This window comes from Scleropages formosus, chromosome 1, assembly GCF_900964775.1.
Source record: "Scleropages formosus chromosome 1, fSclFor1.1, whole genome shotgun sequence".
Taxonomy (NCBI): domain Eukaryota; kingdom Metazoa; phylum Chordata; class Actinopteri; order Osteoglossiformes; family Osteoglossidae; genus Scleropages; species Scleropages formosus.
The window spans coordinates 24,798,164-24,825,688 of record NC_041806.1 but is presented as its reverse complement, the minus strand read 5'-3'; the positions used below and the strand labels follow the sequence as shown (position 1 = coordinate 24,825,688).

At 40.3% G+C, this 27,525-nt stretch overlaps 1 protein-coding gene across 4 annotated transcripts in view; it reads left to right on the top strand.

Moving 5' to 3' along the window:
* The window catches only part of LOC108930974 (zinc finger protein 462-like), a 45,177-nt gene that overhangs the window by 14,007 nt on the left and 3,645 nt on the right, over positions 1–27,525 (top strand). For 3 of the 4 annotated variants that reach the window (XM_018746485.1, XM_018746484.1, XM_029250865.1), the window contains 9 exons: positions 9,556–9,759; positions 10,399–15,737; positions 16,577–16,714; positions 18,342–18,688; positions 19,069–19,172; positions 20,546–20,737; positions 25,429–25,660; positions 25,887–26,023; positions 26,327–26,550. In XM_018746485.1, the coding sequence (XP_018602001.1) occupies positions 9,576–9,759; positions 10,399–15,737; positions 16,577–16,714; positions 18,342–18,688; positions 19,069–19,172; positions 20,546–20,737; positions 25,429–25,660; positions 25,887–26,023; positions 26,327–26,550 (6,897 nt within the window). In that variant the 5' untranslated portion in view covers positions 9,556–9,575. Of the gene's footprint in view, positions 1–9,555; positions 9,802–10,398; positions 15,738–16,576; positions 16,715–18,341; positions 18,689–19,068; positions 19,173–20,545; positions 20,738–25,428; positions 25,661–25,886; positions 26,024–26,326; positions 26,551–27,525 lie in introns of those variants that run through there. The other variant, XM_018746487.1, reaches the window with a different exon arrangement.

Sequence of the window (27,525 nt, the reverse complement as noted above, 5' to 3'; positions counted from 1 at the left end):
TGTTTTAACCAAGTAATTGGGCTCCATACATGGTGATGCCACATCTTGTTTTCCTACAGCAACTACTTAAAGCCTCATAAGTATAAATTAGATTTTACTAGTATACCAATACAAGCTAGACAGCAGCTTGCCTAAAACATTTACAAAAATAAGGTCCCAAAGTTCACCATGCATAGCAGACTAAAAACCAAACCATGAACTTCTTGGAAGTCTCCATAAACCTCCAAGATAGAGCTATGTACTAGCAATTCTAGAGAACAGTAGAAATTGCACAGTGCCTTCCATCATTGTCAAACGGAAGATGTTTAACCGTTAAGACTCCCTACAGTTGGACTCTGAGCCAGATTGGGTAGCAAGGACTTTAATGAGGCAACAAACCCATTGCAAAAAAGATCAAGCAATTTTGAAATGTCAACTACAAGTGTGGAGGAATCAAACTTTCTGAAGGCGCTGTATGCCTATATGAATTTTATACTGAGACATGGTAAATGACTTGCTCAAGGTAGTAACAGCAGTAGGGGAGAATGGGGCCAGAATGAACATCAGGCAGGTTTTTACTTCCTATCAATGTTTAACCAGTTTAAATTAAATGGGGAAACTGCCTATGGTATGGTGAAGTGATAGTCAGATGGGTTTCTAAAGTGTATTATATATGGATGGTGACAGTTTAGATATGAAAGGTCAATTTCTGAGCTAATGACTTAAGTTTTGGAATGTATTCAGTAAATGGCTCAAAAGTGAGTTCAGCTTGAACAAAACATAGTGGTCTATCAGGAACCATTGTCCTAGAAAAACTTAGTTCTTGTTTTTTGCAAACCTGAAATTTGCTACCTAAACTTTTTTATGCCTTGTTAAACCATATAGACTGCAATTTTTTTTTATTTTTTTTTTTTTTAAAAAGTGGCAGCTATGGTTATTTAAGGAATCTGGATGGGATCAAGATGGTTCACAGTAACGGGGGGGTGGAATCCAAGGTTTGTCTCTGAGAAGCTTAAAATTTAATCCTTAACTTATAAAGCTGCAAACAAGGTTGGCTAAAACAGATAACCAATATCACTTCTGCTTCTTGCTGTTGGTGGTGATAAGAAATGAGCTTATGTTTTCTTGTCTATATTTACATTGTTTTGCTGTTAGACCTCCTAGCATCTATGAACTTAAGTTGGTTCACCTTGCTGAAATGGTTCTGTCCTTTCTTGCTTGTTTGAATTGGATGATAAAAGATGGGAAATGGGCTCACCTTTAAGCATATTATGTTTTGATTTGATTAAACAGTGCCCCCTTTGTAAGGAGCTGAAGACAGGGACCCAGACACATTGCAGTTTCCTTCGATGATGGCAGAAATTATTTTGTTATTGAGGTCACCTTTCTGTAAATTTGGCTTTTATGACTACCTCAGCTGTAACACAAGATGCCACTTGTAAGGCTACAGTAACTTGCCAAAAAATTCACACCCTTGAGTCCCAGATGGCACATGTGAGGTTTTATTTCAAAATACTGAAAATCAAAACCATTTTAGGGTGACAGTTACATTAGAAAATCAAGTATGTAAATGTGCTGTTTCCATATGTATTCAGCATGTTAATAGCCACCTTTTGCTGCAGTAATAACTTTGAATCTTTTTGTGTTAAACATTTTAGCTGCTTTGCAACTGGTACTGATTCTTCTAGATGGATTTGGTTGTTCAGATTGGTTGGGAGGTGCTTACTGCTGACAATTTTGAAATTGTACTACAGACTAATGGAATTGAAATTCCTTGACTGGCCATTGTAGGACATTAACCTTTTTGTTGTTGCACCATTCCAATGTTGCTTTGGCCTTGTGCTTGGGATCATTGTCCTGCTGAAATCTGACCTTTCTCCCAAGGTTCTTTTTTAGTAGATTGAAATACTGCAGGAAAAACCACTCTTTTGCTCTCTCCATTCTTTTTCTTTCAAAGCAATGCCCAGTCCCTACAAGTGAAAACTTGATTACAGCATAATGCTTCATCCAACTTCACAGTTGGGATGGTGCTGCTTGAGGTATGAGCAGCATTAATTTTGTATCGTACATATTGCTCTTTTTTTTCTTTTTTTTTTTTTTTTTTGGCCTAAGAACTGTGTGTCTTGATCTCACCTGACCACAAAGGCTTGTCTAATATTACAGCTGGTTCAATGTCATAGTTTCTGGATAACTCTCAATGTGCTTTAAGATGGCTCTTCTCATATAATGGCTTTTGTGCCTCCATCCTGTGTAGGCCAGTGTTACACAAAACTCTTGATGTGGTTGACTGGTGAATCCTTACACTTTTTTTTTTTTTTTTTTTTTTTTTTTTTTTTGGGAACAGAGTTTTGAGAGGCAACCTTTTCTAGGCAATGCCTGGGTGGTTCTTTGTACTTTATGTGCCCTGACAATTGAACCACAAGTGCTCATTGGGATATCCAAACACTTGGATGATATTTTGTAACACACACACTTTCTGTGCTGCTTGTCCCATACGGGGTTGTGGGGAACCGGAGCCTACCCGGCAACACAGGGTGTAAGGCCGGAGGGGAGGTTCTAATGAAACTCATGTATTGCTTTATCTCTTATGACTTTTGTAGAATGCCCTACAGTCTTTAGTCTATACTCTATAGTCTTTTTTACATTTATTCATTTAGCCAACACTTCTCCAAAGCAACTTACAATGTTAAGGCTACAATTATTTACCCATTTATACAGCCAGTTAATTTTACTGGAGCACTTTAGGGTTAGTACCTTGCTCAAGGGTACTACAGTAGGAGGTGAGACTTGAACCTGTGGGTCCAAAGGCAGTTGCTCTAATCACTATGCTACCAGTACATGTTTCCTTTATATTCCCAGCCTGACTTCTGATCCCCCCCTTTGATTTTTAATCTAAAATTAGACTATTGCTTTAAGGATTCGGATACAGGTCAAATAATAAAGTACTTGTCTTCATTTGGAAATTGTTTGTTTTTTTTCAAGTGGTTAAACTTGGAATTTTCACAGTAATAGAATGCTTATGCAAATTTAATTTTTTCAAACAAAATGTGATCTTGTTTTGAAATGAATTACCACAGGAAAATGTACTATGTGCAACTGAGTAAAATTAATAAATTGGTTAGTGACCTGAACTTTCTGATCTACTGTATGTGGAGGGGCTTGTTCTACTGAAATGCAATACCTACATGGTGTACTGAGCTTGACTGGCTTAGAGCCAAAGTGCAAGGAGCATAGAAAGGCTGGTTTGGCCTACAGTGCTGGTACCTGGGGTGGTTAGGTAGGTGTCTCAACATGACTTTCTGGCTTTGCTTTTGAAGTTCCACCTCTCCATGTATATCAGAAAGGGAATTTTGTTACCCATTGTATGTGAACAGTAAGATATTTGACTTCCTAAAAGAGTTAAGTTAAAATATTCATGCCTTTAAAGGTTCCTCCATTAAAAAAAGTTAATGCTTCTGATAGTGATGATTATGGATCACAATTATGTACTGCTTTGTGTATACAGGGTGAGTCATAGGAGCTGTCTTGCAGAACCAGAAGTTGACTTCAGCTTTTGTGATCATGCAGAAAGGAACCATTTAGCCATCTAGATTTTTAGGGGATTATAATATGTGATGCTTCACCACCCCAGGTATAGATGTATAGGGTGGTGAGGTTAGCATCCTGCACTTATTTGTCAACTGCTGAGGGATCTATTATGACTACACTGTTAAAGTTGTACCATCATCTTGTGGTACACTACTAGTGTCCCAGTCACATCATTGGGGTAATTCTATGTTTGCAGTGTAAAGAGTATGGGGACTTGAAGAGCAGTTTTGTACTCCTATCCAAATGTCAAGCAAGCTTAACACTACTTGGGTTCAAGAGCTTTGCTTGCAGTCACAACAGAACTGTGTAGCTGCTTTTTTTTTTTTTTTTTTTTTTTTTTTTTAAAAAAAAAAAAATTTACACTTGTGTGTTTGTCTTAGGTCATGAACATAATGTTTCAAACATGGGCCTCTGTCACCTGTTGCTTCATTCACTGAGGAAACATCTCCTCATGACATTCTGTGCCTGAACAATAGTACTTTTCTGGGAGGGATGGAAACCTCTGGGCTAGGTTGTGCTGTGGTACACCACTGAACTCTGTTAATTCTTCCCTGAAATTGGGATTGGGGGGGAGATGGGAAAGAGGTTCTGTTATCTTTTCTGTCAGATGTCAATGTGTTTAATTCATTGAATATACTTGAAATATGGAGTACAGTGAGCAGTATGAAGTATTTAAGGCAGTCTGGGTAATGCTAGGTAACCATCTGTCAGGGCTTGCTGTGGGCTTTTATGCTTCTGCTTATAGCATGGGTGCCCAGATATCAAAGACCAAATTATTACAGATTTGCACCCCCCAATCCTCTGTTGGATTAACAGAATATTGCAGCCACCCAGATGCAATTTCTCATTCAGTTTAGTCTTCTGTTGCAACTGCATATAATGCATGTAACAAGTCTGATTGCGCTGAGTCTTTATCCTTGCAGTGTTCTTCCACGAGATTGTCAAGTGGTACATCATATGTGTTCTACCAAATGTCCAACAGACACTTTAATCCAGTGTCATAAGCATGGCACAACCATCAACTAGAGGTGTTTAATGTCCCAAAGCATGGTTGTTTTGCCCATCTGGACCCTGCAAATTTCTGTCTAGATTTCAGACACGGAAAGACTTGCTGCCATGAGTTAAATATAACCCTGTATCTAAGGCTGTGTCCAGAATCCAGCTAAGATTCCAGTCCAAGGTCCTTGTGTATTCTTCTGAGTGACAGAATTGAAGGTCATGTAGCACAGATCTGCTCAGTACAAGGACTTCTGTTGTATGTTTTTACAAATGTTTCCTGTTTGGTTCATGACTGACGTGTATCTGTTGCCATGTTTCCTGGAACCAAATCATAAAGCTGAACTTGGGAGTGGAATTCTTCATGACCTTATTGCACCCTTCAGATTGAAGTGACAAAGACTTGAAGGGATGGTTGCATATACCTGATATGAGAGAATGGGGGAAAAGGTTCTGATGTTGTATCTGTAACCTTGTTGTTGATGCTATTGAAATCTGATAATGGTAGATGTTGCAACCATTGAATATCTTCTACGTTCTTCAGCATAGCAGCTTCTAAATTGGACTATATGAGCTTAAGAATTCAGTTATTCATTAATATAAGGACTTTCCTCTATGTACTGCAGGAATTAATGTGGTGTAAATGTTCACTCTACATGACTTCCTTTATCCACTGCCTTGTGATAAACATCCTGAACAGCACATGTTTGCCTAGGTTGGTTTGTCTTAAGGGGGTATATGTTGGTGAAAGGCATAACTAGCAGTAAAGGATGATCTTTAGACCATGGCAGGCCTATACCTTGCCTGTTAGTTGTGCCATTGTTATTGCTTGGAGCTTCTGATGCTCACTAATAAAGATTGTTGGGGGGGGAGAAAAAAAAAAAAAACAGTTTACCTATGCTAGAAAACATGATTCAGCCTGGTATATGGATATGTTGAGTCCATCAGATCAACCATTCTGTTTGCCAAGTGTAATGAAGTTAACTTTTGTATGTATGCTAAATACTGCTTTTAAAAGGTATGATAGTCTGAACTCTGCATCATGTGCAGTCAAAGCTTTTACAAATGTAAGGATATATAGTACTATAATCAGAGGGGTTTTTTTAAACCCTCCAAATGGGAAGGCCTGTACTAAGAGAAGAAAAGGAGGATGAAGGCAGTGTCTTAGTTCAGCTTTTTTAAATTTGTATCTTAATATATTTTCAAGTAGTTTTTAACATGTTCTTGGACAGGTTAGGTCATTCCATTCCAGAACCTTTGTTTTTTGAAGTGGTTTGTGGTTGAGGTATGTTTTGAGTCACTGAGGCTAAAAAAAGGTTGGACATCATAAGAATTATTCCCCCCCCCCCCCCCCCCCCCCCCTTCACTGACTGTGGGACATTTGCTTCCAGTGTTTGACTACTAGAACTTCCACCCCCGCTGACTCCTATGCAACATTTCCTGTACTGCTGGCTGCCCCACATTGGAGTCACCATTATGGCAGGGTGTCTTTCACTTTTCTTCTCCCCCTCCAAACATACGTTTGTTGCCAAAGAATGGAATTTTTGTGCTTTTGGTTCCCAAACACCTCTGGCCCATCTAAGTGTTGTGTACTGTACTGCATACTTAAGACATCACTTTTTTTCTTTGGGGCAACAGCCTCAGGTGAGGTTTTCTTCTGAAGACTCTTCTGTGCAGATCATGTTTGTGCAAGCAATGCAATGGGGGGAAATCAGAAGTAGAGTGGTGCACCACTACTCCTGTGCTAGCTAAACCTTCCTGCTGATAATTTTGCTATGATAATGCTTTGCATACCTGACCAATCTACATAGAGTTCTGTCAAATGCTCCTTGGTCTTTTAGATCTTGTCTTCACTTAAGCAGTTTGCTTTAACTTCCATTTAAGACTTCCACTAGTGGAAAATACATCCAATAAGTATTTAGATGTTTTTGTAGCCTTCCCCTGCTTTAAGAACCAATTCATTTTCAAATCCTGTAATTTGAAGTGAAATTATTTCAAACTTCAATTACTTTGATTGTAGATCTTTGTTTCTAGGACTATGTAGACATGGTGTTGAATGTATTTTTTCCCCAGCAAGATGGCTGATTGGCGCTGCCATCTGATGGCTTTGCAGAAAGCTAAATGTCAACAGTACCGAAGACACCAGCTACTACCTTCTTGGTTTTGTTGCAGTTTTTTGTAGCTCATGCATTTTTAGGCATGAAAACTGTGCAAGATGATGCATAAAATACTGTACTTGGAAAATGAGCTAAATGTGCAACAACTCAATTTTTTTCAGTTTGTTTTAATAAGTAAATGTGGCCATTTCTATGGCTGACTGGCCAGAAACAGCCAGGCAAAAGTTTTTCTCCCCCTCTTCTAAAGTCTCTGGAATATGTATTCTTCACTATTACAATTTGTTTAAACAAAGTCTGTGCTAAATTTTACATTTTAGTACCTTTCCTGAAACTAAATTGGGTCCGGTACATCCCCATTTCATTAGCAGTGAGGTGAATTAAGCTAGCTCTAGAATGTAAAATACTCCATCTGTCCATCTTTAAACTGCTTAACCCCTGTGGGATCATGGTGGTTTGGATCCAGTCCCAGGAAGCATAGGGTATAAAACATGGTGTCCTCTGAAACATCACACCATCACAGGGCAGTCATCCACACAGTTGCTCAGAGTCACATACTACAGGCAACTTAAATTGACTAGTTCAGCAACTGATACATGCAAACTGCTGCTGTCGCTACCTCAATGCTTTAATTACAAAATGGAATTCACTTTGAAATCAGGTTATTTCTATTCATAGTGCTAACTTATTTGCCTATTATAGTTGACTCTACAACACATCTGAGCTACCAATACCTGAGGATAAATGCTTCCTGAAGATTATTCATATAACGGTCAAAATGCGGTTGTGTGATGCAACAGCAGTCACAAGGTCATGAAGAACACTTGCAGGATTAGAATTGCTCAGTTCAGTCAGCTCTAGGAAGACCTTGGAGATCAACTGAAAAATGTTACCACTGAAGTAGGGATCTATGCTAATACATCAAAAGGATAAACTACCCAGCAGAAGAGTGGAAACTTAGAAAAATGCAGACCACAGATGTTGATGGGAAGATTAATCATGTATATAAAGATTAACAGAAAGCTGTGAATGTCATACTTGAAAGGAAGGAAGTGGAAGGATCTGCTGCTGGCTAACATGATATGGGGAAATCTAGAGGGTAACCTCATGCAAGCGTGTTCCTTGCTCCTTCCTTGTGTGTCAGATATGCCCTGCCAATGTGGATTGTTTGCTCAGTACTAAATGCTGAGATGCATATTGCCTATTAAATGAATAAATGTAAACCAAACCTGCCCTTGGACTGTAAGGGTTTCAATGTATTGTAAGTGAAATGTGCAGACCCAGCTTGAACAGTTGGTGGCTTCAGTGACAGTCACTGTGGAGAATGTTTTACAAGAAATGCCATCTCTTTACATTACTGTGAGGTTACTGTTCTATGTCAGGTTAAACTACTGCTTGAACTGCATGTGCCAATGACATGCAATGGCTTCTTTTGGGGAATTTTTCTTTCATTGAAACACATGAGCACAATGGATTTCATAAAGCTTTTGTTTTTGATTCTATAGAAACAGTGCTAGAAGGCCAAGAAGAGGATGGTATTAATTACTTGGCACAGTGAAGGAACAAATACCTCCTTCAGTTATCTGCTTAGAGTGGGCCAAAAAACTTGTTTTAGTCACACATACTCCATAGTATAGGAGGAAGACCTCTTAATTGGGAAAGGCTCATAGTCTGATATTTGAGGCTACCAGCTGGCCATGCATTCTTGTCCTGAGCCAATTTCCCACTTGGGCAGCCATCCAGCTGTGGCTGTACAAGGAACTGCATGTACCTTTTGCTTATTTCATCATGTGGAGTTCATAGTTCATAGTTCATATTTGATCTTTCCCAGTCAAAAAAGGTCCTGTTCCTTGGACTGCCTGTCTGGGACTCTTTGTTCTGTGGGACATTCAAGATCCTGTTCCAGTACATGAATGTAGTTAAACAGCCTCCAGACTGGCAAGCACTCTGCTGAGCTCTGCAAGCAAGGGGACTTGGGTACATCTGGCAGATGGATTTCACTCTGATTGCTCTGCTGCCTGTGAGGATTAGATCTTCAGGGCCATGTTGTGCACTGGCTGAGAACCTTATCAAACATCTCCTTATAAAATGGCTGCCCTGCTACCTTGGAGGATCCACAGCTTATAGCTGGAGGTCTGGTGAGAAAGTCTGACACTGGAGGCACAGTTTAAAAAAAAAAAAAAAAAAATAAAAAATAAAATTTTTTTTTAATGCTAGCTTTTTTTTTTTTTTTTTTTTTTTTTCCCCCCCCCTTTCCATCAGGCTCATTGTATCTAGGGCAAGCTGCTTGGCAGCTGACTGAGAACTGGTTCAGGGATCTTAAAGTGGTCAGGTTACAAAGCTGGTCTCCACCCACTGGTTACATCATACAGTTGTGGCATCAGAAGTATCTTTCTGTAAATCTGAAGTGTAAAATGGTACTATATAACTTTGATTTAGCAAATATACGTGAAGTTGTAGTTCAAAATGGGCTGAACACTTTTGCTTCCACATAGAAATGTTGTATACATTTACATTGATCTTATTTCTCAAATGCCATTTTCATACAACTGAGTAAATTATATTTCAGCATTAATTCTATTGTAAGCTTCAGTATCTCAGATGAAGGGTTTTAATGTGATGCTAAGCAACAAATTTGGAATTGAAAGTAAATTCAGTGTAAGTAGTATTAAAATTTGGTATTTTGCAAGTATTCACCTAATTTATCAGCCTCTATAAAAGTATCTGAGAACTTGGTTCAAAAGTCTGCAGGTATGACCCTCCAGCACCAGGAGTTAGACCATTGCTCTGTATGATAGATGGCAGGGATTTCTCCATGAAAATGTTCAGATTTTTTTCTTGGGGCTCTTTGTAACAGGGTCCTCTTTGTCCCTGACAGTTTTCTGGGAGTCCTGACTGATGGAGGTTTTACAGTGCGATGGTTGTCATTTCCGTGCTGAATCCCATGATGACCTCAAGGCACACATCCAGGATGTTCACACAGCCTTCCTGCAACCTACAGCAGTTGGAGACAGAAGCCCAGAGCAGTCTGGGTCCAACTCACTTCGTTTGGGAGACCAAGGCGAGGACGACGAGCAAGCCGGTATTATCTGTGGATCGGAGGGTTGATATTGCTCAGGAATGGGTAAAATGCATAGTAAATGTATTTCATTAAATTTATTTAAATGTTAAATTGCAAATACACCCATTCAAAAGGTAATGGAAACAAAACGTAATATACTGTATATAAGCATAATCCCTTTATTGTTCCATTTCACCCATTCTTTACTTCTCCTTAACACTGAGAAACTTTCCAGAAGTATGGAGACAATAGCAAGTTTGACATCAGTCTTCACTAGCTTTCATTAAAAGCAACTGAGGTGTAATTTTTTTTTTTTTTTTTTTTTTAAACTGGGCTAAAATTGCTTAATGTTTTATAAGCACATGGAGGTTCTTATTGTACAGGTTGAACAGATTTTTCCACTGATGTTGTATAATACTTAAATGGAGTTAGGTGAGGAAATATACTGAAAAATATGACTTTCTCAGATTAGTATTTGTTTCAAAAGTCAATGTCAACCCCCCCCTTACCAAAAATGGTGAAAAGTGCAAGGTGCAATAAAGTTCATTTGCACATCTACAACTTCCCCCATTTTTAAGCTGTCTGACTTTGGTGTGCTGCTAAAACTTGCTTGAGTTGCTGTGCAAGGCATTGACTGTGGTCTATGGCTTTGTGTTGCAGAGAGCCATTCTTTGGACTTGGCACCTGGATCTTTTACCAGTTCAACTCAAATTACATGCAACAACTTGCTGAACCAATCCTCAAAGCCTACAAGTCAGTTTTTTCAGTGCAAATTCTGTGTCCGTTACTTCAGATCAAAATCCCTCCTTAATGATCACACCAGGAAAGTACATGCATTTGTGGCAGGATCTTCTGTCAATGATGGGAGTTTGTCATCTGCTCAAACTTTCAAGAAAACTAGCTACAGCATTGTCAGCCATGATGGTTTTGGGAAGGTATTCTCATGCCAGTACTGCACATACAAATCGCCACGACGGGCCCGTATTCTGAAACACCAGAAGATGTATCACAAATATAGTCTTTTGGACTGTGCAGAAACAGGCACAGACTCTTCCTCTATTGCATTTTCTAACCAGGAACCATGTGCAGAACTGCCTGAGGAGGTGGTACAGCGTAGTGTGTTGGAGTCTATGGTCAAACCCCTTACTAAATCTAGGGGGAATTTCACCTGTGAATGGTGTGGATACCAGACTCTAAGACGAGAGCGCTGGTGTGACCACATGATGAAGAAACACCGCAATATGGTTAAGGTAATTTCTTCACTTCAGCAGGAACAAGAAGGAGATGGTATTACGGATTCTTATAAATCTGCCTCGCCTCCTTCACCGAGAAACATATCCAGTTCTCTCATGACACCCAACCCCGTGAATGGCAATGACTGCTCTTCAGCTAACTCTTTTACCCTTGCAGAATCCTCAGTAAGTTCGGTGGTTCGGCCACCTGCTGAGAAAATGGAAAGTTTTTCTTGTGAATATTCACAAATTAAAAAGACACCCAGCAACACAGGAGCCTCAATTCTATCTGACAGATCAACATTCCTGTCTGATATGTCAAATTCAGGAGTGGACTTTGAGACAAGCAGTATGATAGATGATTCAAGAAGTAGCTCTGAGGGTGAGACAGAAGAAATGGATGATGCCACTGATGCATTTCTTTTTTCAGGTGAAAAACAGCTACTATCTGAGGAGGATCACAAAATGCTTGAAACAAAAGGAATATTGTTCAAGAGGCACATGAACAGGTTCAAATGCCCATTTTGTCCTTTTTTGACTACGCATCATCAAAGCATCTCTCGTCACATTGAAAATTTCCATTGCTCTGGAAAGACAAGTGTTTACAAATGTGGCAAATGTCCTTTCATATGCACTAATTCACTTAAACTAGATGCTCATAAGCAGAGTCATGTGGGAACATCCTCTGCATGGGAGAACATGGACAAAGGCCAGGCTATTAATGATGAACCAATGAATGGAGGCAATGTCACTTTTAAAATGTCTAGTAAGATAGCAGAGGTAACTGTTGAGGCTGACTCTCAAACTCTTCATCACTGCTCAATCTGCAGTTTCACTACCGCCACCTTGAAAGGACTGCGTGTTCATCAACAACACAAGCATTCTTTCTGTGACAGCATGCAACCAGATAGTGTTGAGATTTCATCCAATGAGCTACACGATTCAGAATGTGAAACTTATAGCCCTTCAAACTTTGTGCAGAAGACCCAAACTTCAATTCTTGGCTATTCATCAAAAAAGCATTTTGTCAAAACTGCAAGGAAGTCCATTAATGACACCCCTCTTGATCTCTCGCCAGTCAAAAAGAGAACCAGAATAGATGAAATTGCAAAGAATCTACAGAGTAAAATTAGCCAAAGTACACAGCAGGAGGATTCAGTCATTAATGTTGAGGAAATGGATGATGATGAGGAGAATGTTGTGTTTGAAATTGAGGACAGAGAAGACTCTCAGGAGAGGCAACATACGAAAAAGCGCAGGTTCTATCGGCAGCACTCCATGTACCCAAGAAAAATGGAGGATAATCAGGAAGAGGAAGTTGTGGGAAGACAAAAGCCCTCTATTCGGCAGAAACCGAATTCTAATGACAGGCTGCTCCCTTTCACACTCTCAGATGAAGACAATGAAAATGAACATGCAGTGTCTGTGGGGACCGAAAGCCTACTTGATCAAACAGATCAAGACAGCGGAGAGGCCTTCCAGAATAGTGCTGTTTACAGTGTTGACCCTGAGACACTGTTTTACTGCAAACACTGTGATTACCATAATAAGTCTGCTCGTAGTGTCAGTACTCATTATCAGAGAATGCATCCTTATATTAAATTTAATTTCAGATACATATTAGACCCAGAAGATCAGAGTGCTGTCTTCCGGTGCCTGGAGTGCTATGTGGAGTATACAACGTTTGATGACCTTAATCAGCACTACTCAGAGCATCACCCTGAAGCCATCAACGTGTTGAATTTTAACCAACCTGATTTGGTGTACAAGTGTCGATTTTGCTTTTACACGAGTCCAAATGTACGAAGTTTGATGCCACATTACCAAAGAATGCATCCGACTGTGAAAATAAATAATGCCATGATATTTTCTAGTTATGTAATAGAACCACGTTGCAAAGAGTCTGCTGAATCCCAGACGCTGAGAGAAATTTTAAACTCTGGTCCCAAGAGCTTCACTAATTCCTCAGCTGGATCAAAATCATCTGCATGTTTCAGCCCTGGCAAAAAAAATGTGAGAACCCAGGACTACTGCACAGAGACAGATTTTATGAAAGAAACTACTGTTAACAACATAGTGGTCTATGACTGTGATATCTGTTCCTTTGCTAGTCCAAACATGCACTCTGTCCTGGTCCACTACCAGAAAAAGCATCCAGAGCAGAAAGCATCATACTTTCGCATCCAGAAGACTATGAGAGTTGTGTCTGTTGATAGATCTTATGCTTCAAATAGTGCTACTCCTGATTTGACCACACCTAGCCCTCTGAACACATCCACTGCCTTTCATATGGGAAGGGATGAAGACCTTTTTTACTGCAAGCATTGTGTGTATAGCAACCGGTCTGTTGTAGGTGTGCTTGTCCATTATCAAAAGAGACATCCAGAAATAAAGGTTAATGCTAAATATATCAAGCAAGCTGCTCCTACCCCTGGCTTAATGAAGTTAATGGAAGAATTACAGATAGTGCCTCCAAGACAGTTCTTGAGACCATTCAGCAGCAATGGGACAGCCTTGTCTTGTGCTTCCCAACCCAGAACCAGTAGTGAAAAAGGAGAGGTAGAAATGTTTTTCTGCCAGCATTGTGACTATGGAAATCGAACAGTCAAGGGAGTGCTGATTCATTATCAGAAGAAACACAGAGATGTGAGGACAAATGCTGATTCCGTCCGCAGGCACACTGCTGCAGTCCGCTGTCAGCGAGAAAGGGCTCAGTCTAGCAAAATATCCAGTCCTGCTTCCACAACCAATACAGAGACAACTAGGCCACTTCGGGCCTTGAAATGCAGACACTGTTCTTACACATCACCGTATGTGTATGCTTTGAAGAAGCACTTGAAGAAAGAGCATCCCACAGTTAAGGCTACAGCCATGACTATTTTACGTTGGGCTTATCAAGATGGTATCTTAGAGGCTGGGTATCACTGTGAGTGGTGCATTTATTCCCATGCTGAACCAAATGGGCTACTCATGCATTACCAAAGGCGTCACCCTGAGCACAATGTTGACTACACACACATGGCCACCAAGTTATGGGCAGGGCCTGACTCATCAAGTTCACAGCCAGGCGTAAATTCTGACTTGAAGCACTACCGATGCAGGGATTGTGCTTTTGAGGCTTGTTCTATCTGGGATATCACCAATCATTACCAGGTGGTTCATCCTTGGGCTATAAAAGGTGATGAATCAGTGCTGTTGGATATTATAAAAGGTAACCCGCCGTTAGAAAAGACACAGTTGCAGCTGAATGATGTCCATGTTCCGATCTCTGGACGGGTTCTCGATCATTCTCGTGAGCATGGTCAGGAAGCTTCTGATAGCAGGGGACCAGCTCATCTTTCTTTTGCCAGCACCTCCATTTCAAACAACCCTTATCGATGCACTGTCTGTTTATCAGAATACAACAGCCTTCATGGTCTCTTGACTCACTATGGCAAAAAACATCCTGGCATGAAAGTGAAGGCAGCTGATTTTGCACAAGAAACTGATATCAACCCAAGTTCTGTTTACAAGTGTCGGCACTGTCCGTACATAAATTCGCGTATTCATGGCGTCCTGACTCATTACCAGAAGAGACATCCTCATGTTAAAGTTACCGCTGAGGATTTTGCAGATGACATTGAAGAAATGGTGGACATTAATGAAGGGGACGAGAAATACAAATCACAGAGGCAGGGCTACGGTGCCTATAGGTGCAAAATGTGCTCATATTCTCATGGGACGTTAGAAAAACTCAAGGTTCACTATGAGAAGTATCACAATCAGCCAGCTTCAGACATGTTTCAGCATTCCCTTGAGTCTGGTAGCCTGGAGGAGGTACAAGTTGAAGGCAGCTCTGCAGATATAGAGGAGGGTAGCGACTTAGACCCTACTTTCTCTCAGTACGAAATCAGGAAAGATGAAAAACACTCGTTATTCAGATGTCAGCTTTGCCGGTACTTCTGCTCCACAAGGAAAGGCATAGCGCGCCACTATCGCGTAAAACACAACAATGTAAGAGCGCAGCCTGAAGGTATGAATAATGTGTTTAAGTGTTCCCTCTGTTCATATACAAACCCCATTCGTAAAGGCCTGGCAGCTCATTATCAAAAGCGACATGACATTGATGCATACTACACTCACTGCTTGGCAGCATCCAAGACCTTCAGTGACAAGCCCAACAAAGTGGTGGTACCCATGACCTGTTCAAATGAAGGTTCTTTGTTGAGCGAAGAGCTAAGGCTGGCAGTTGAGAGGAGGAAATGCTCTCTGTGTTCTTTCCAGGCCTTCAGCAGAAAGAGTATTGTCTCCCATTATATTAAGCGTCATCCTGGAGTGTTTCCCAAGAAGCAGCATTCCAGCAAGCTTGGGCGCTACTTCACTGTGGTCTATGCCAAGGAGTCTGACAACATCTCTGAAGCAGTAGATGAGCATATGGAGGAGCCCTCTTTGGTAGAGCAGAAGGATGATTTAAAGTGGCTGCCATTTAAATGCAGCAAATGTTTCAAGCTGTCCTTCAACACGGCTGAGCTACTCTGCATGCACTACACTGACCACCACAGCAAGGACCTCAAACGAGACTTTTCTACACTTACGGGCATTGCAGGAGACAGCAGTGAATGCTACCAGTGTACCCGCTGTGACCTCAAGTTCCTGGGCCTGCAAGAACTCAGTGCTCACTTAACTAATCACAACGAGGATTTCCAGAAGAAGGCAGAGCGTCAGGAGAGGAGGAAACAGCTTGGCAAGCACAAGGGGACTGAACAACTAAATAGCAAACCAGAAAAGGTGGGAAATTAGCTAAAAATTCTCACACTGTGTTGTCTGTAAGTTTCTTAGTATGTCACTATTAATGTTAAATTTTGAGATTATATATGTCAAACTTAGAATATCCAAAAGCTTCATATTACAAAAAAGAAAATCAAGATAATTTTAGTCACTTGAACATAGAATCGTAGTTGTCCAAGGTCAGTTTCCATTGTGTAGTTTTAAAGTCCTCTTAAATTCATTCAATTTGTCGATGCTTTTCTCCGAAGTGATGTGCATCTCAGAGAGCAATGCAGATAGTGCATTACATGAACAGAAGGAGAGATTTGATTTGAGTACACTCAATTTGTCACATTCCATGCTATGAACCAGTGGACATCACATGAGTAGCTACATAAAGACTTTTCCATTATTAAATTAAATTATCATAGACGTGCAAGATGAGGGGTAAGTGAGTCTGGAAGGGGTGAGTTTTGAGACCCTTCTTAAATACAGAGAGAGATTCAGCAATTCTGAGAGGGGGGTCATTCCACCACATCAGAGCCAGAACCAAAAACCTTTGTGCTTTTGATTTTAGACTTTTTGTGCAGTCTGCAGTCTTCTGCAGTCTGGTTGGAGTGTTGCAAGTGATCACGTCTTGTAGATATCGGGGAGCAGATCATTGATGATTTTGTAGACGTAACTAGCTAGAATTTGATCCAGGCAGCTCTAGGAAGCCAATGTAGAGCAACTAGGAGGGGTGATATATGGGAGTGTTTCGGCAGGTCAGACTTCAGAAGGAGACGTCTTCACTATTTGTTCAACTGTGTTTTGAATCAAAATTGCTATCACTAGTCAGTTTTTGACTTTCTGCCCTGCAGCTTGAAAACCATACCACCAAGGCACCAGTAGGATACAGGTGCAACTTCTGCGTCGAAGTCCACCCAACCCTCAGGGCCATCTGTAACCATCTAAGAAAACATGTCCAGTATGGAGAAGCAAAGGCAGGGCATGTGAAGGTGCGTCAGCTACAGGACTTCCACGTGAACTTCTGTAAGGGTATCAAAATCGACAGCAAAGGACATGCTAACAGCTTTACTGATTATTACAATGTTTTGTTTAAATCTTAGGTATTCTTCTGGAAGTGACTTTAATAATTGAACAGCCGTGTCAATTTTTTCTAACTCTCTTCTCAATACTGATTGTAAACATTGTTTGTCATGCATGGAACTGAAAGCCATTATAGCCAAAATAATGGAATGGAAAGGACTAGTATTTTGTAATTCTAGTACAACTGCTGAAGCCGTTTTATATTTTTTACATTAAAGATGCATCACAGATAGTATCTCCATTAAATAGAGCCTATATTCTGTATAGGTTTTCTTCAAATATTCTTACTATAGTAAGTGTCTCTGGAGTTCTCAGGTAGTTAGCTACTCATAGTAGTGAGGGGCTCGGGTGGTCTCTGGGTCTTCCATGTGGCCTTTAGCAGGTGATTATCTTCTCTGGGGTCATGTGGCTGCTTGTAAATTTATGTGGAGCTTTTCAACTGGAACTGTTCTCAGGAGTAGAATAAGAAGCAGGAAAAGAGCAACAATCCATTTGGAGAGAAAAAAGCTGTAGTTCCTGTGCAGTGTGCAGTTGAAACATTTCAACCTGTCTGTTCTGGGGCCAGTGGTCTGGTGGAGAGAAGCAAGCCAGGGGATTTAGTGTTCCACTGAAGAGGAAGGCAAATTGAGTACTTCTGGCTTGGGCAAACATTTTGATATGCTATACAGCTAGCCAACACCTTTTCTGGAAAGAGACAAGATTATTTTTTTATTTTTCTGAGTAGAGAGTGGATGAAATAAAGGGAAGTAAGCTATGCGCTATATTGACAGCAGGTTTTTTTGGCAAATATATACAGAGAGTAAAATTATTTAGCCAAGAGCACACGTTTTGTCTTCATCAAGTTAATATTTTAAAACTGGTACCATGTAACAGTGGAAATGTCACATCAGAACCGCTTCTTTTCTCCAAATCTACATGCAGCTAAGCGCAAAATTTAAAATGTCCTACTTGTAAACTATAAAAAGCCATTTGGATATTTTATCAATGTGTCCTGTCGATTTTCTGCCTCCCGAGATATTTGATTTAAGTATTAAAAAAGGACTATTGCGCTATGATGGAAGTTCTTTTGTGCTTATGGCAGTCACATTTGTTTCTTCCAAGATTTTGAAGATTGATTCTGTCTGAGGTTTTGCCAGACAACTGTGGGCACATGCTTTTTTGCTCTCTAAATACAGGAATGCAGCACCACTAAAAATTTTGTGATCAAATGCAACGGTTTGGGGAATTTTCAGCATGAGGTCCATCGTGGAAAATTTCACCTTTAAAACATCAATCAAGTATGATAATTTTGCCTTGCCAAATGGGCTGGGCTCTAACACAAGTGATACGCTGAATGAATAACTGAATGAAAGGGCAGAACATTAAACCTGTAGTTACTTTAGTAGGTGCATCTAAACAAAACAAGTGCCAGTGGTGCATGCCTCAGCTTGCAGGATGTAAAAAGGTGCACAGTCATGAGGTCAGTACACAATTTAGATTTTCACCTCTGTTCCATAAAATGTTCAATTTCAGTTATTTTTCTTCCTTTTTTTGTAGCAAGAAGTGACGGAAACTCCAGTGTCCATCCCTGACAAGGCAGAGGCCAGTGTGGAGGTGGCAGAGGTGGAGTCTGTGGCTCTGGTGCCAAGCCCAGTGACAACTGAGGCAACCTCGGCCACCACAGCGGTAGCGACAGAACCAGAGCAAGGATCCAAGGAAGGAGGGGCGGCGAAGCAGAGGTCTGCAGGGGGACACCCATGCCGCCATTGCGACCGCGTGTTAATGTCCATGCAGGGCCTGCGTTCGCATGAGAGGAGTCACTCTGCCATGGCAGTGGCTCTGAGCAGACGTGAGGACAAATACAGCTGCCAGTACTGCCACTTCATCTCACCCTTCAGGCATAAGTAAGAAAGCACTAAAACAGGCTGTGCATTTGTTCATTTCCTTGTTTTTGATTTTTGACTTCATTCATTCATTCAATTACTCATTTACTACAGAAAATCATGTATTTGCCATTTTTGCTTTCAGGTTTGCTGAAGTGGTTGCCACCTCTTCAGGGCACTTTTAAGTTTGTTACTCAGTATGGAACCTGCTGTTGACTGTAATTACTTTGTATAATTTAATGCACTGAGTTGCAACATATGATTTATGCTGTAGTTGTTCAGTTTGTTTTAATGCTGCAGAACCAAAACTATGAGAGATGGGTCAACGATAATTCAGGTAAACTGTGCAGGATATGATTAATGGTGATGTTTCCTCTCTTGTTCCTGGTGCCTGTCCTCAGCCTGTATCGACACATTCAGTCTAACCATGGGCAACACAAGCTGCTTCGCTGTAAATCCACCTACCTGAGCCGTCTCAAGAGTCACTTAAATAAAGCCCACGCAGGTGAGAGCAGGGCTTTGCCCCATGGCTACAGGCAGTTAGATCCAGTACAATGACTGCTATTTCCATGGGCTCTCTAAGTATAAGACTTTTTAGACTTACAGGGAAGAAACACAAGATATGGTTTCTGCCTCACTTCTTCATTTTGAAAGCAGCAATAAATAATGGATTTTATTCACATATATACATGTCACAGATATCTTAACTCCGGCCTAGACCCATTACACATTATGGGCTCAGGCTTATTATTTCTGTTATGCTCAGTGGTCAGCAGCCTGCGGCTATTAGGATTATAATGTTTTTTGAAGATTTCCTGAGACTGAACACAAATATTGTGTGTGCAGCAGGCCACTTAGAACTTCATTCTGGCCTTTTCTATATATTAGCATTTGATTGTGTAATACAAGAAACTTTCTAGAAATACATTAGTTTGACCTTAACGGAGGGCCTTCTTTAGTACTGAAGTACTGACTGTAAGCCGTGAACTGAAAAAAAGCCTAAACATTTCTATATTGTTTCTGGTTTTAGTGTTTCAGTGTGAAATATGAATTACAGAAAAGGCCATTCTTGTTTTTTGGACCTGGCTGTCAGTTTTTTTTTTTTGATCTCTAAAGATACTAGAAGTTATGTATTAGTGTGTATAACAAGTTTCAGGGCCAAGATTAATATGTCTGACAGTTTCACTGTGATTAAAATACAGGGTGTCTCAAAAATGTAAACACACTTTAATGTACAAAAAAATGCACCTTACGTAATTTGTTGGCGGTACATATTTGGTTGACAAAACAGAAGGGTTGGGGACAAATACTGAATTGGGCCAAATGTTCAGAATGCTCACCATTAATATTCAGTTGGGTTTGTTTTATAGAGTGCTCTTCTCACAAGAGTTGTGGTGCTGTATAAGGTTGATGTAAATGATACAGTATTGCAGGTATAATAGATATAGATAGCAAAAGTAAACCATCTGGCTGCTGCAGAGTGCAAAAGAAGTGAACAAAACCTCCAAGTATTTCAAGAAATGTAGAAAAAGATTCTCTGAGGGTTTAAGTAACAGTAGCTGTTCACCCCTCCTGAGCATTTTACTGTGGTGACAGGGGAATCGGGGAACTTCGAAATTTGGCGAAAGAGTAAGTTTTAAATGTCAAATGTTTTACATATTTTGAGGTACCCCGTATATTGATTCATGTATGCAAGCACTTTCACTGTGAATGAGCACTTATTTCTTTGTGTGGTAGCAGCTACCATTTGGGAAAATAAACATTGTGCAATACAGTACAGGTATCTGAGAACTCTTAAAGAACTTTGTTTAAATTTCATGTCTACAACAATGAAGCAAATCTTTGTAGACATCTAATCAAGGTATCTTTGCCTACCAGGTGAGAACACCTACAGGTGCTTGTCCTGCCTTCACTCCTTCACGACAATCAGCCGGCTGAAGGAGCACTGCCAGGAGGCCCATGGGGAGACCCTCACTCTCCCCAAGCTCCGTGCTGCTGCTCACACCACTCTCCGTCCACATCACACTGCCACAGTGGACGAGAAGCCCCTAATCAACCTGGAACCAGACAGTGAGTGCACCTCCTGTGTTTCTTCTCAGACAAGATTGCTTCTTGTCGCAGTCTCTTAAAAAGACACTTTAATCCACAGGAGCTACATTCTTAATGTCTTTATTAATACACACTTTAATACACTGACCCATCTACACATTTTTAAAATTGCATTTTCCACACTATATGTCTAGATTATGCTGCTGATTCAGTGTCTACAAAAGATATGTTTTTTTCCCCATTGTGGGCACAGCACCGTGTTAATGTAGAGCTGTCAAATCTTTCCGACCTCACAGATACAGTGTCTCCAGAATGCTCTTTCTTACACTTGTGTCTTTAGGTTTGGAAAGGATGCATCTGCTTTTTTTTTGATTGAGACCATCCATCTGTTTGCCGTTTATCCTGCTCGTTTTCTGCCAGATTTTTAAACAATATTTTCTAGAGAATTCTTCCTTTACATGAATTGTATAAAGTACTATAAGCCTAGTCTGGTAATTTGTTCTTTCAGTGAGAGTTCTGGCTTCATTTGATCCAAGATCCATCTAGTCATTTTCTTGGCTGTCCATGCAATTCTATAAAATCTCCTCGAGCACCACAGTTCAAAAGAATCTATTTATTTCCTGTCCTGCTTCTTTAATGTCCAGGTTTTTAGATCCTTTTAGTGTTATAGAAAATGAAAGTTGCTTGAATAGTCCTAATTTTCAAAATTGCTGATGTATCAACACATTTAAAGACCCCCCCATATCTTTCATTGTGGCTTTGCAGAGTGCTAGTCTTCAGCATATCTCTGGAGTGCTAGGTCCTTGGGGTTGATTATTCAGTATTATGTCTTCACCACCAGCACAAAAGTTTGCTTGTTTGCCAGATGTTATGACTTTAGTTTGTTTGAATTTAGTAATAATTCAAATTTTTTGCTCTTCATTTTGGAATTTTAAATATGTTTATGTAAATATAAGGTCTTCACCCTCTTTTTCGTACTTAGTACTGCTCAGCATATCAAAGATGTTGTGTGCCTTCAATTTTGAAATGATATTTCTCTTCTGGTCTGCCTTTTGTAATATTGTGTTAATGTGGAATACAGCTATAGAGCCTTGTCTTTGCCAGCTGGAAATAATTATTTTTCTCCAAGAGATTAGTGATGTCCGCTGTGGACAAGTCTGATAAATTGGCAGTGGGTGGAGAGAGGTCAGTATGGAAGAGGAGAGAGAAGAGGGTGGGAGAGATCGTAATTTTCAATGGAATGTGACAGTGCAGTGGTGGAAGAATGGGTTAGTGGTGATGAAAGGCTGGGGAGAGGTAAAGAAATGTAATGAAACATGGTCCACACAATCAAAGGCTTTCCTCTAGCCAATGAAACGCGTTGAGCTTGTTTTGGTATTCACTGCGTTTTTCCAGTTAATTGTTGCACAATTGCAACAGTGTCTCATGTTCCATGTCCTTTTCTGAATTTGGCTTATACAGCAGGTCATTCTCTTTCCTTGTATGTCTGCAGTCTATGTTAAATGGCCTTGAGCACAGCCTTGCTGGTGTGTGAAATCTGAGGAATCATGCAGTAGTTTGCACAATCTGTTGCATCTGTTTGGTACTGGAATGCCAGTTGACCCTTTCTATTCTGTTGACCACTTGTGGATGTTCATACCTGTTGCCATAAATTGGACAGCATCTCGCATGGTTCCTGTTCTCTGGTTAACTAAATTTCTCTCGTAGCTCCATCTGTTCCAAAGGGCTTTTTGGCATTGACTACAAAGCTGATCATATTTCATTCTGTTACCCATGATTCTCTTGCATAGCTAATGTCTTATGTGTCTTGGATGTTGATATCTCTGCAGTACAGATCTTCAGTGTATTCTTTCTTTCATGGATCAGTCATTATCTGTCAGTTTGCATCTTTGAGCTTTCTGAGTTGTGGTTAGAACTTCTTTTTGATTTCTCAAATCTTTTGAAAGAACTCCCTTGGTAGTTCTTTGGAATTCTCTGTTCAGTTCCTTCATGACATCCTTGCTCTTTGGGGTTTCAGCTTTTCTTCTGGGCAATTTCTGTTGTAATGTCCGACAACCATTTAGGTTTCTTCTCTTCTCTTTTTTTCCCTCCTCTAGTATTGCCTTTTTACTGTCATCAATGATAATTGTATATGTACATTTAGATTTACACTTATGTGCTGGAGTGCTGTGGGGATAAATTGAGGATGGTCGTTTTTCCAGTACATGCCCATGGCAATGTGAAGTTATTGTAAAACTTGAAATCTCTAGTTATGATTGTGTGGTTGCCTAAAATAGGATGCTTTCAGTTGCTTTCACTGCTGTGATCGACAGGGGCACTGAGTCATAGATGAAGCACGGTAGGCTATGGAGTGTGTGCCTTTTGTTTGTCCAGGACTCTTTTCTTTAAAGAAAAGCTTTAAAGTTCCACACAATGTGAGAGCTTTTCTGGTCACAGAATCAAACATACAGAACTGTGTCTCAAAAATCTCAATACAATTGAGGATGTTATAAAAAAAATGTTTTTATACAATGGATCCTCAATTTATGGACACAGTTGAAACTGGAAGTCTATTTGTAACTCGCTTTGTTTAACTGCAAAGTTGCTTTTACCATCTTCTAATCAATAAAAGCTGAATAATACATACATAAATCTCTCCACTTTTTAGGTTCCTTAAAAAAGCTTTGAAACTGTAACAAATCAAGTACTCTAACACTTTCATCCTTCCATTATCAAAAACTGTTTGTCCAGTTTCTGTACTTTGTTGTTTTCTCGAAATAAGGTATAAGGCAGTGCAAAAACACCCAGATGTGAACCTAGTTCATTGCATTGTGACACCTTTTAATTGGCTTTATACTAAAATAAAATTAAAACACATTTAAAATTGCCAAAAATAAAAAGGGTCATCTCCACAATCCCTGTTCACCTTTTATAAACACAATCAATAAAAACTCGCTTGAATTTGTTACAGTAAGAATATGTTAAAGGCTTGAATAAAATAACAAAATACGTTGAAAGACTTCTCATTAACATTTTTATTAACTTCATAAATACATAAAAATCAAAACCACATAAAAAATTGAAATTAAAATGTTTGAAAATAACAGTTCATACTCCACATAACTGAATGTCAGTTGAATTGACTTATAAATTCCATCAAAATGCACACCAGTTCCCATATTCATCTGCGACACTGAACTGTACTCCAACACTCCAACTGTAAACACTGGAATGTTTCAGCTCTTAGTGTGTTTTGCTGCCAACTAATGGCAACATGTGGAAAAATAGCTGATTTTCACTATTTGAAAAATTTCAGAAAAGAGGTGAAGAAAATACTGCTTAAACTTTGAAATTGTTCCGTCTTCAAAAAATTGAAATTGCATGTTGGCATTTTGAGCAACTAGTGTATTAGGAAAAGATTAAGCTTAACTGAACTGCAATAAATCAATATTTCAATATTTGTGTGATCGGATCCCCACCCTGTTGTAATTCCACCTATTTACATGTCCTTAGGAAGCACTTGCTTTTGTCAACTCTCAATCATGTATTAAATTTTAAAAAATGAATTTAGTATTTTAGTAATTTAATAGCAATTAATTAATTCATTGATTAAATGTTTAGGGCAAGGGGGGCGCGGTGGCGCAGTGGGTTGGACCATGGTCCTGCTCTCTGGTGGGTCTGGGGTTCGAGTCCCGCTTGGGGTGCCTTGCGATGGACTGGCGTCCCGTCCTGGGTGTGTCCCCTCCCCCTCCGGCCCTACGCCCTGTGTTACCGGGTAGGCTCTGGTTCCCCGTGACCCCGTATGAGACAAGTGGTTCTGAAAATGTGTGTGTGTGTGTGTGTGTGTGTGTGTGTTTAGGGCATTGACATTACGAGGTTGCTAAATCAGGAATTCTGATTTAATGTTTGTTTCGGGGGGTGCGGTGGCGCAGTGGGTTGGACCGGGTCCTACTCTCCGGTGGGTCTGGGGTTCGAGTCCCGCTTGGGGTGCCTTGCGACGAACTGGTGTCCTGTCCTGGGTGTGTCCCCTCCCCCTCCGGCCCTACGCCCTGTGTTGCCAGGTAGGCTCCGGTTCCCCACGACCCTGTATGGGACGAGCGGTTCTGAAAATGTGTGTGTGTGTGTGTGTGTGTGTTTGTTTCTGGGAGTGCTATAACAGACCATTTCCCCCCAAAGGTATCCTTAATTCCTCCAACCTTAAGGGCTCTTATAGAACTGAATAGCCACTAAAGATAAAAGGCATATCTGCAGCATTGCACATTTAAAAAAAAAAAAAAAATTAAAAATTTAGTTTTTTTTTTTTTAAAAAAAAAGGCAGGTCTGGAGTTCAAGTCCTGCTTGGGGTGCCTTGCGGTGGACTGGTGTTCCGTCCAGGGTGTGTCCCCTCCTCCTTCAGCCTTGCGCCTTGTGTTGCCGGGTTAGGCTCCGGTTCTCCTCGACTTCGCTCGGGACAAGCCATTGTAGACGTGTGTGTGTGTGTGTGTGTGTGTTTTAAGAAATGATTAAAAAAAATATATAAAAATTCAAATAACTGAATCGTGGTTAGAAGAGTGGTGTACAAACTCACCTAGATGTGGCCACTCAGAAGCTCTGCATGAGACTCTACTGTGTATAAATTTTCACCTGGAATTTTAAGGATTTTATGGATTCACCATACTATGGTCTTCAATATGTAATCTGAGTTTCGCTTGAGCTCGACTCACATTCATTACTCTCCTATCCTATGACTACAGGAACTGCACACGCGGAGCTTCTGGACAACCATCAGCATCTCAGCGAGTACCAGCAAGAGACCCATAGCCAGGGGTCGGACAGCCCTATTGTTCCAACTGATGGCCTGCTTGTCTGTGAGCTTTGTGAGTTCAGCTCGGACTACATGGAAAAACTGTGCAGGCATTACCATGACCACCACAGTGACAAAAAGCTACACAAGTGCAAGGACTGCTCCTTCTTCACCTCCTACAAGTGAGACATTGCTCCTGAATGGGGTCACTGTCAGTGGGGTCTTTGGAATGCTTACGGTCATCTCTTGGGATTCACGGTCCAGTTTCATGCTTATTGTATTGAATCTCTTTCGTTAGCCAATAATATATAAAGGCTTTCCCCCATTTCTCTCATTTTATGACAATATTAAGTATGATATGTACTATGTTTTAGAAGTGTGTGAAAGCTCCTTGGTTGCCCTGCGCAGGTCCACATTCTTGGTGCATATGAAGGCAGGCCACTCAGTTTCCACGGAAGAAGGCCACAAGGACCTGCGATGCCCCTTGTGCTTGTACCGCAGCAAGGTCAAGAGTAGCATGATTGACCATATCGTCTTGCACCGCGGTGAGGACTGTAGGCTGTTCTTCATGTATCACTCTTTTTTTAAGTGGCCCTGGTCAATTCTGCCTTAGAATGCAAGGAATACTTATTTTAAAAGTACACTTAAGTGACCAATCTGCCAGACAAGGCAACCTTTGTGTTGTTTATGCCAAAGTGGCATGTCCAATACACAAGAAAGGGCAATATGCCTCATGTGATGGACCCATGACAGTTAGGTAAATTGTGACCTTTAATAAAAATAAAACTGAAATGTATTTAATTCCGCAATGTATATTCACATGAAGCTTTAATATTTCTTATCTCCAGAGGAGCGGATGGTACCACTGGAGGTGTGCCGGTCCAAACTGTCTCGCCACCTGCAGGGCGTTGTCTTCCGCTGTCACAAGTGCACCTTCACCTGCTCTAGCGATGAGAGTCTGAAGCAGCACCTGCAGAAACACAGTGAACTGAAGCCCTATAAATGCCAGCTGTGCTTCTATGACAGCAGAGAGTACGAGGAACTGGAGGCCCACCTGCGGGATGAGCACAAGGTCAGGACTTCCTTTCTTTTCCCTTTTTCCTCCCTTCACTTTCAACTGTGTGCATTATTTACATTTCCAGCCATTATTTTTCTATGTAAACTCTAAATCATGTTTTTTTTTTTTCTCAAGGTGTACCTAAACAGAAGGCTTAATCCAATTGTGTGAAAAAGCTTATGAACCCTTTGGACTTTTCAGAATGTCTACATGAATGCTTCTAAAGTATGATCTGATGTTCATCCAAATCATAGTAATAGTGACTCTCTCATGACACAAATGACACAAAAAATTGTGCATTTTCATGTCCTTATGGGGCATATCCCAATACTCAAGGTCATGGATGAAAAAAGTATCTGACGCTTCATTTAAAAATTGAGAACTTCTTCTGTTTAAACAACTCTGTCATTGGTTTCCTCTTATGTTTGAAATCATTTTCAGTTTCCTTGACCCATTTTCGTTTGAGATTTGGGTAGTGGACAAATGCTATAATATTACATATGCTATGATATTGCTATGATATTAGAATTTCCTGATAAAATTTGGATTTCATTGTTACCCTGGTGATTGCAAACCTTCCAGATCCTGAGACAACAAAGCAGTTCCGCACCATGATACTTTCTCTAACTTGTTTCTCAACTGAGATGTCATTTTGGTGTTGGCTTGTACTTTTCTGGTGTAAATATAACACTGTGAACTGTAGTCAAAAAGTTTAACACTTATCTCACCTGTCCCTAGAAGATTGTTCCAGTATTGTTTTAGAATATCCAGGCAGCCTTTACAAAATGATTTGGGCAGCAATTTTCTTTTTACAGGGTAGTAGTTTCCTATGTGCTAACCTCCCATGGACACCACTGTTGCGTGATGATCTAAATGCAACAAAGTGAAGTTGAATTAATGGATCCCCAACTCCTGTTTTGTTTGGGTGTGCTCTGCTGCCACACATTGGCTTGGAGTATAAACACATATGAGAATCCTTCTGCTACAGAC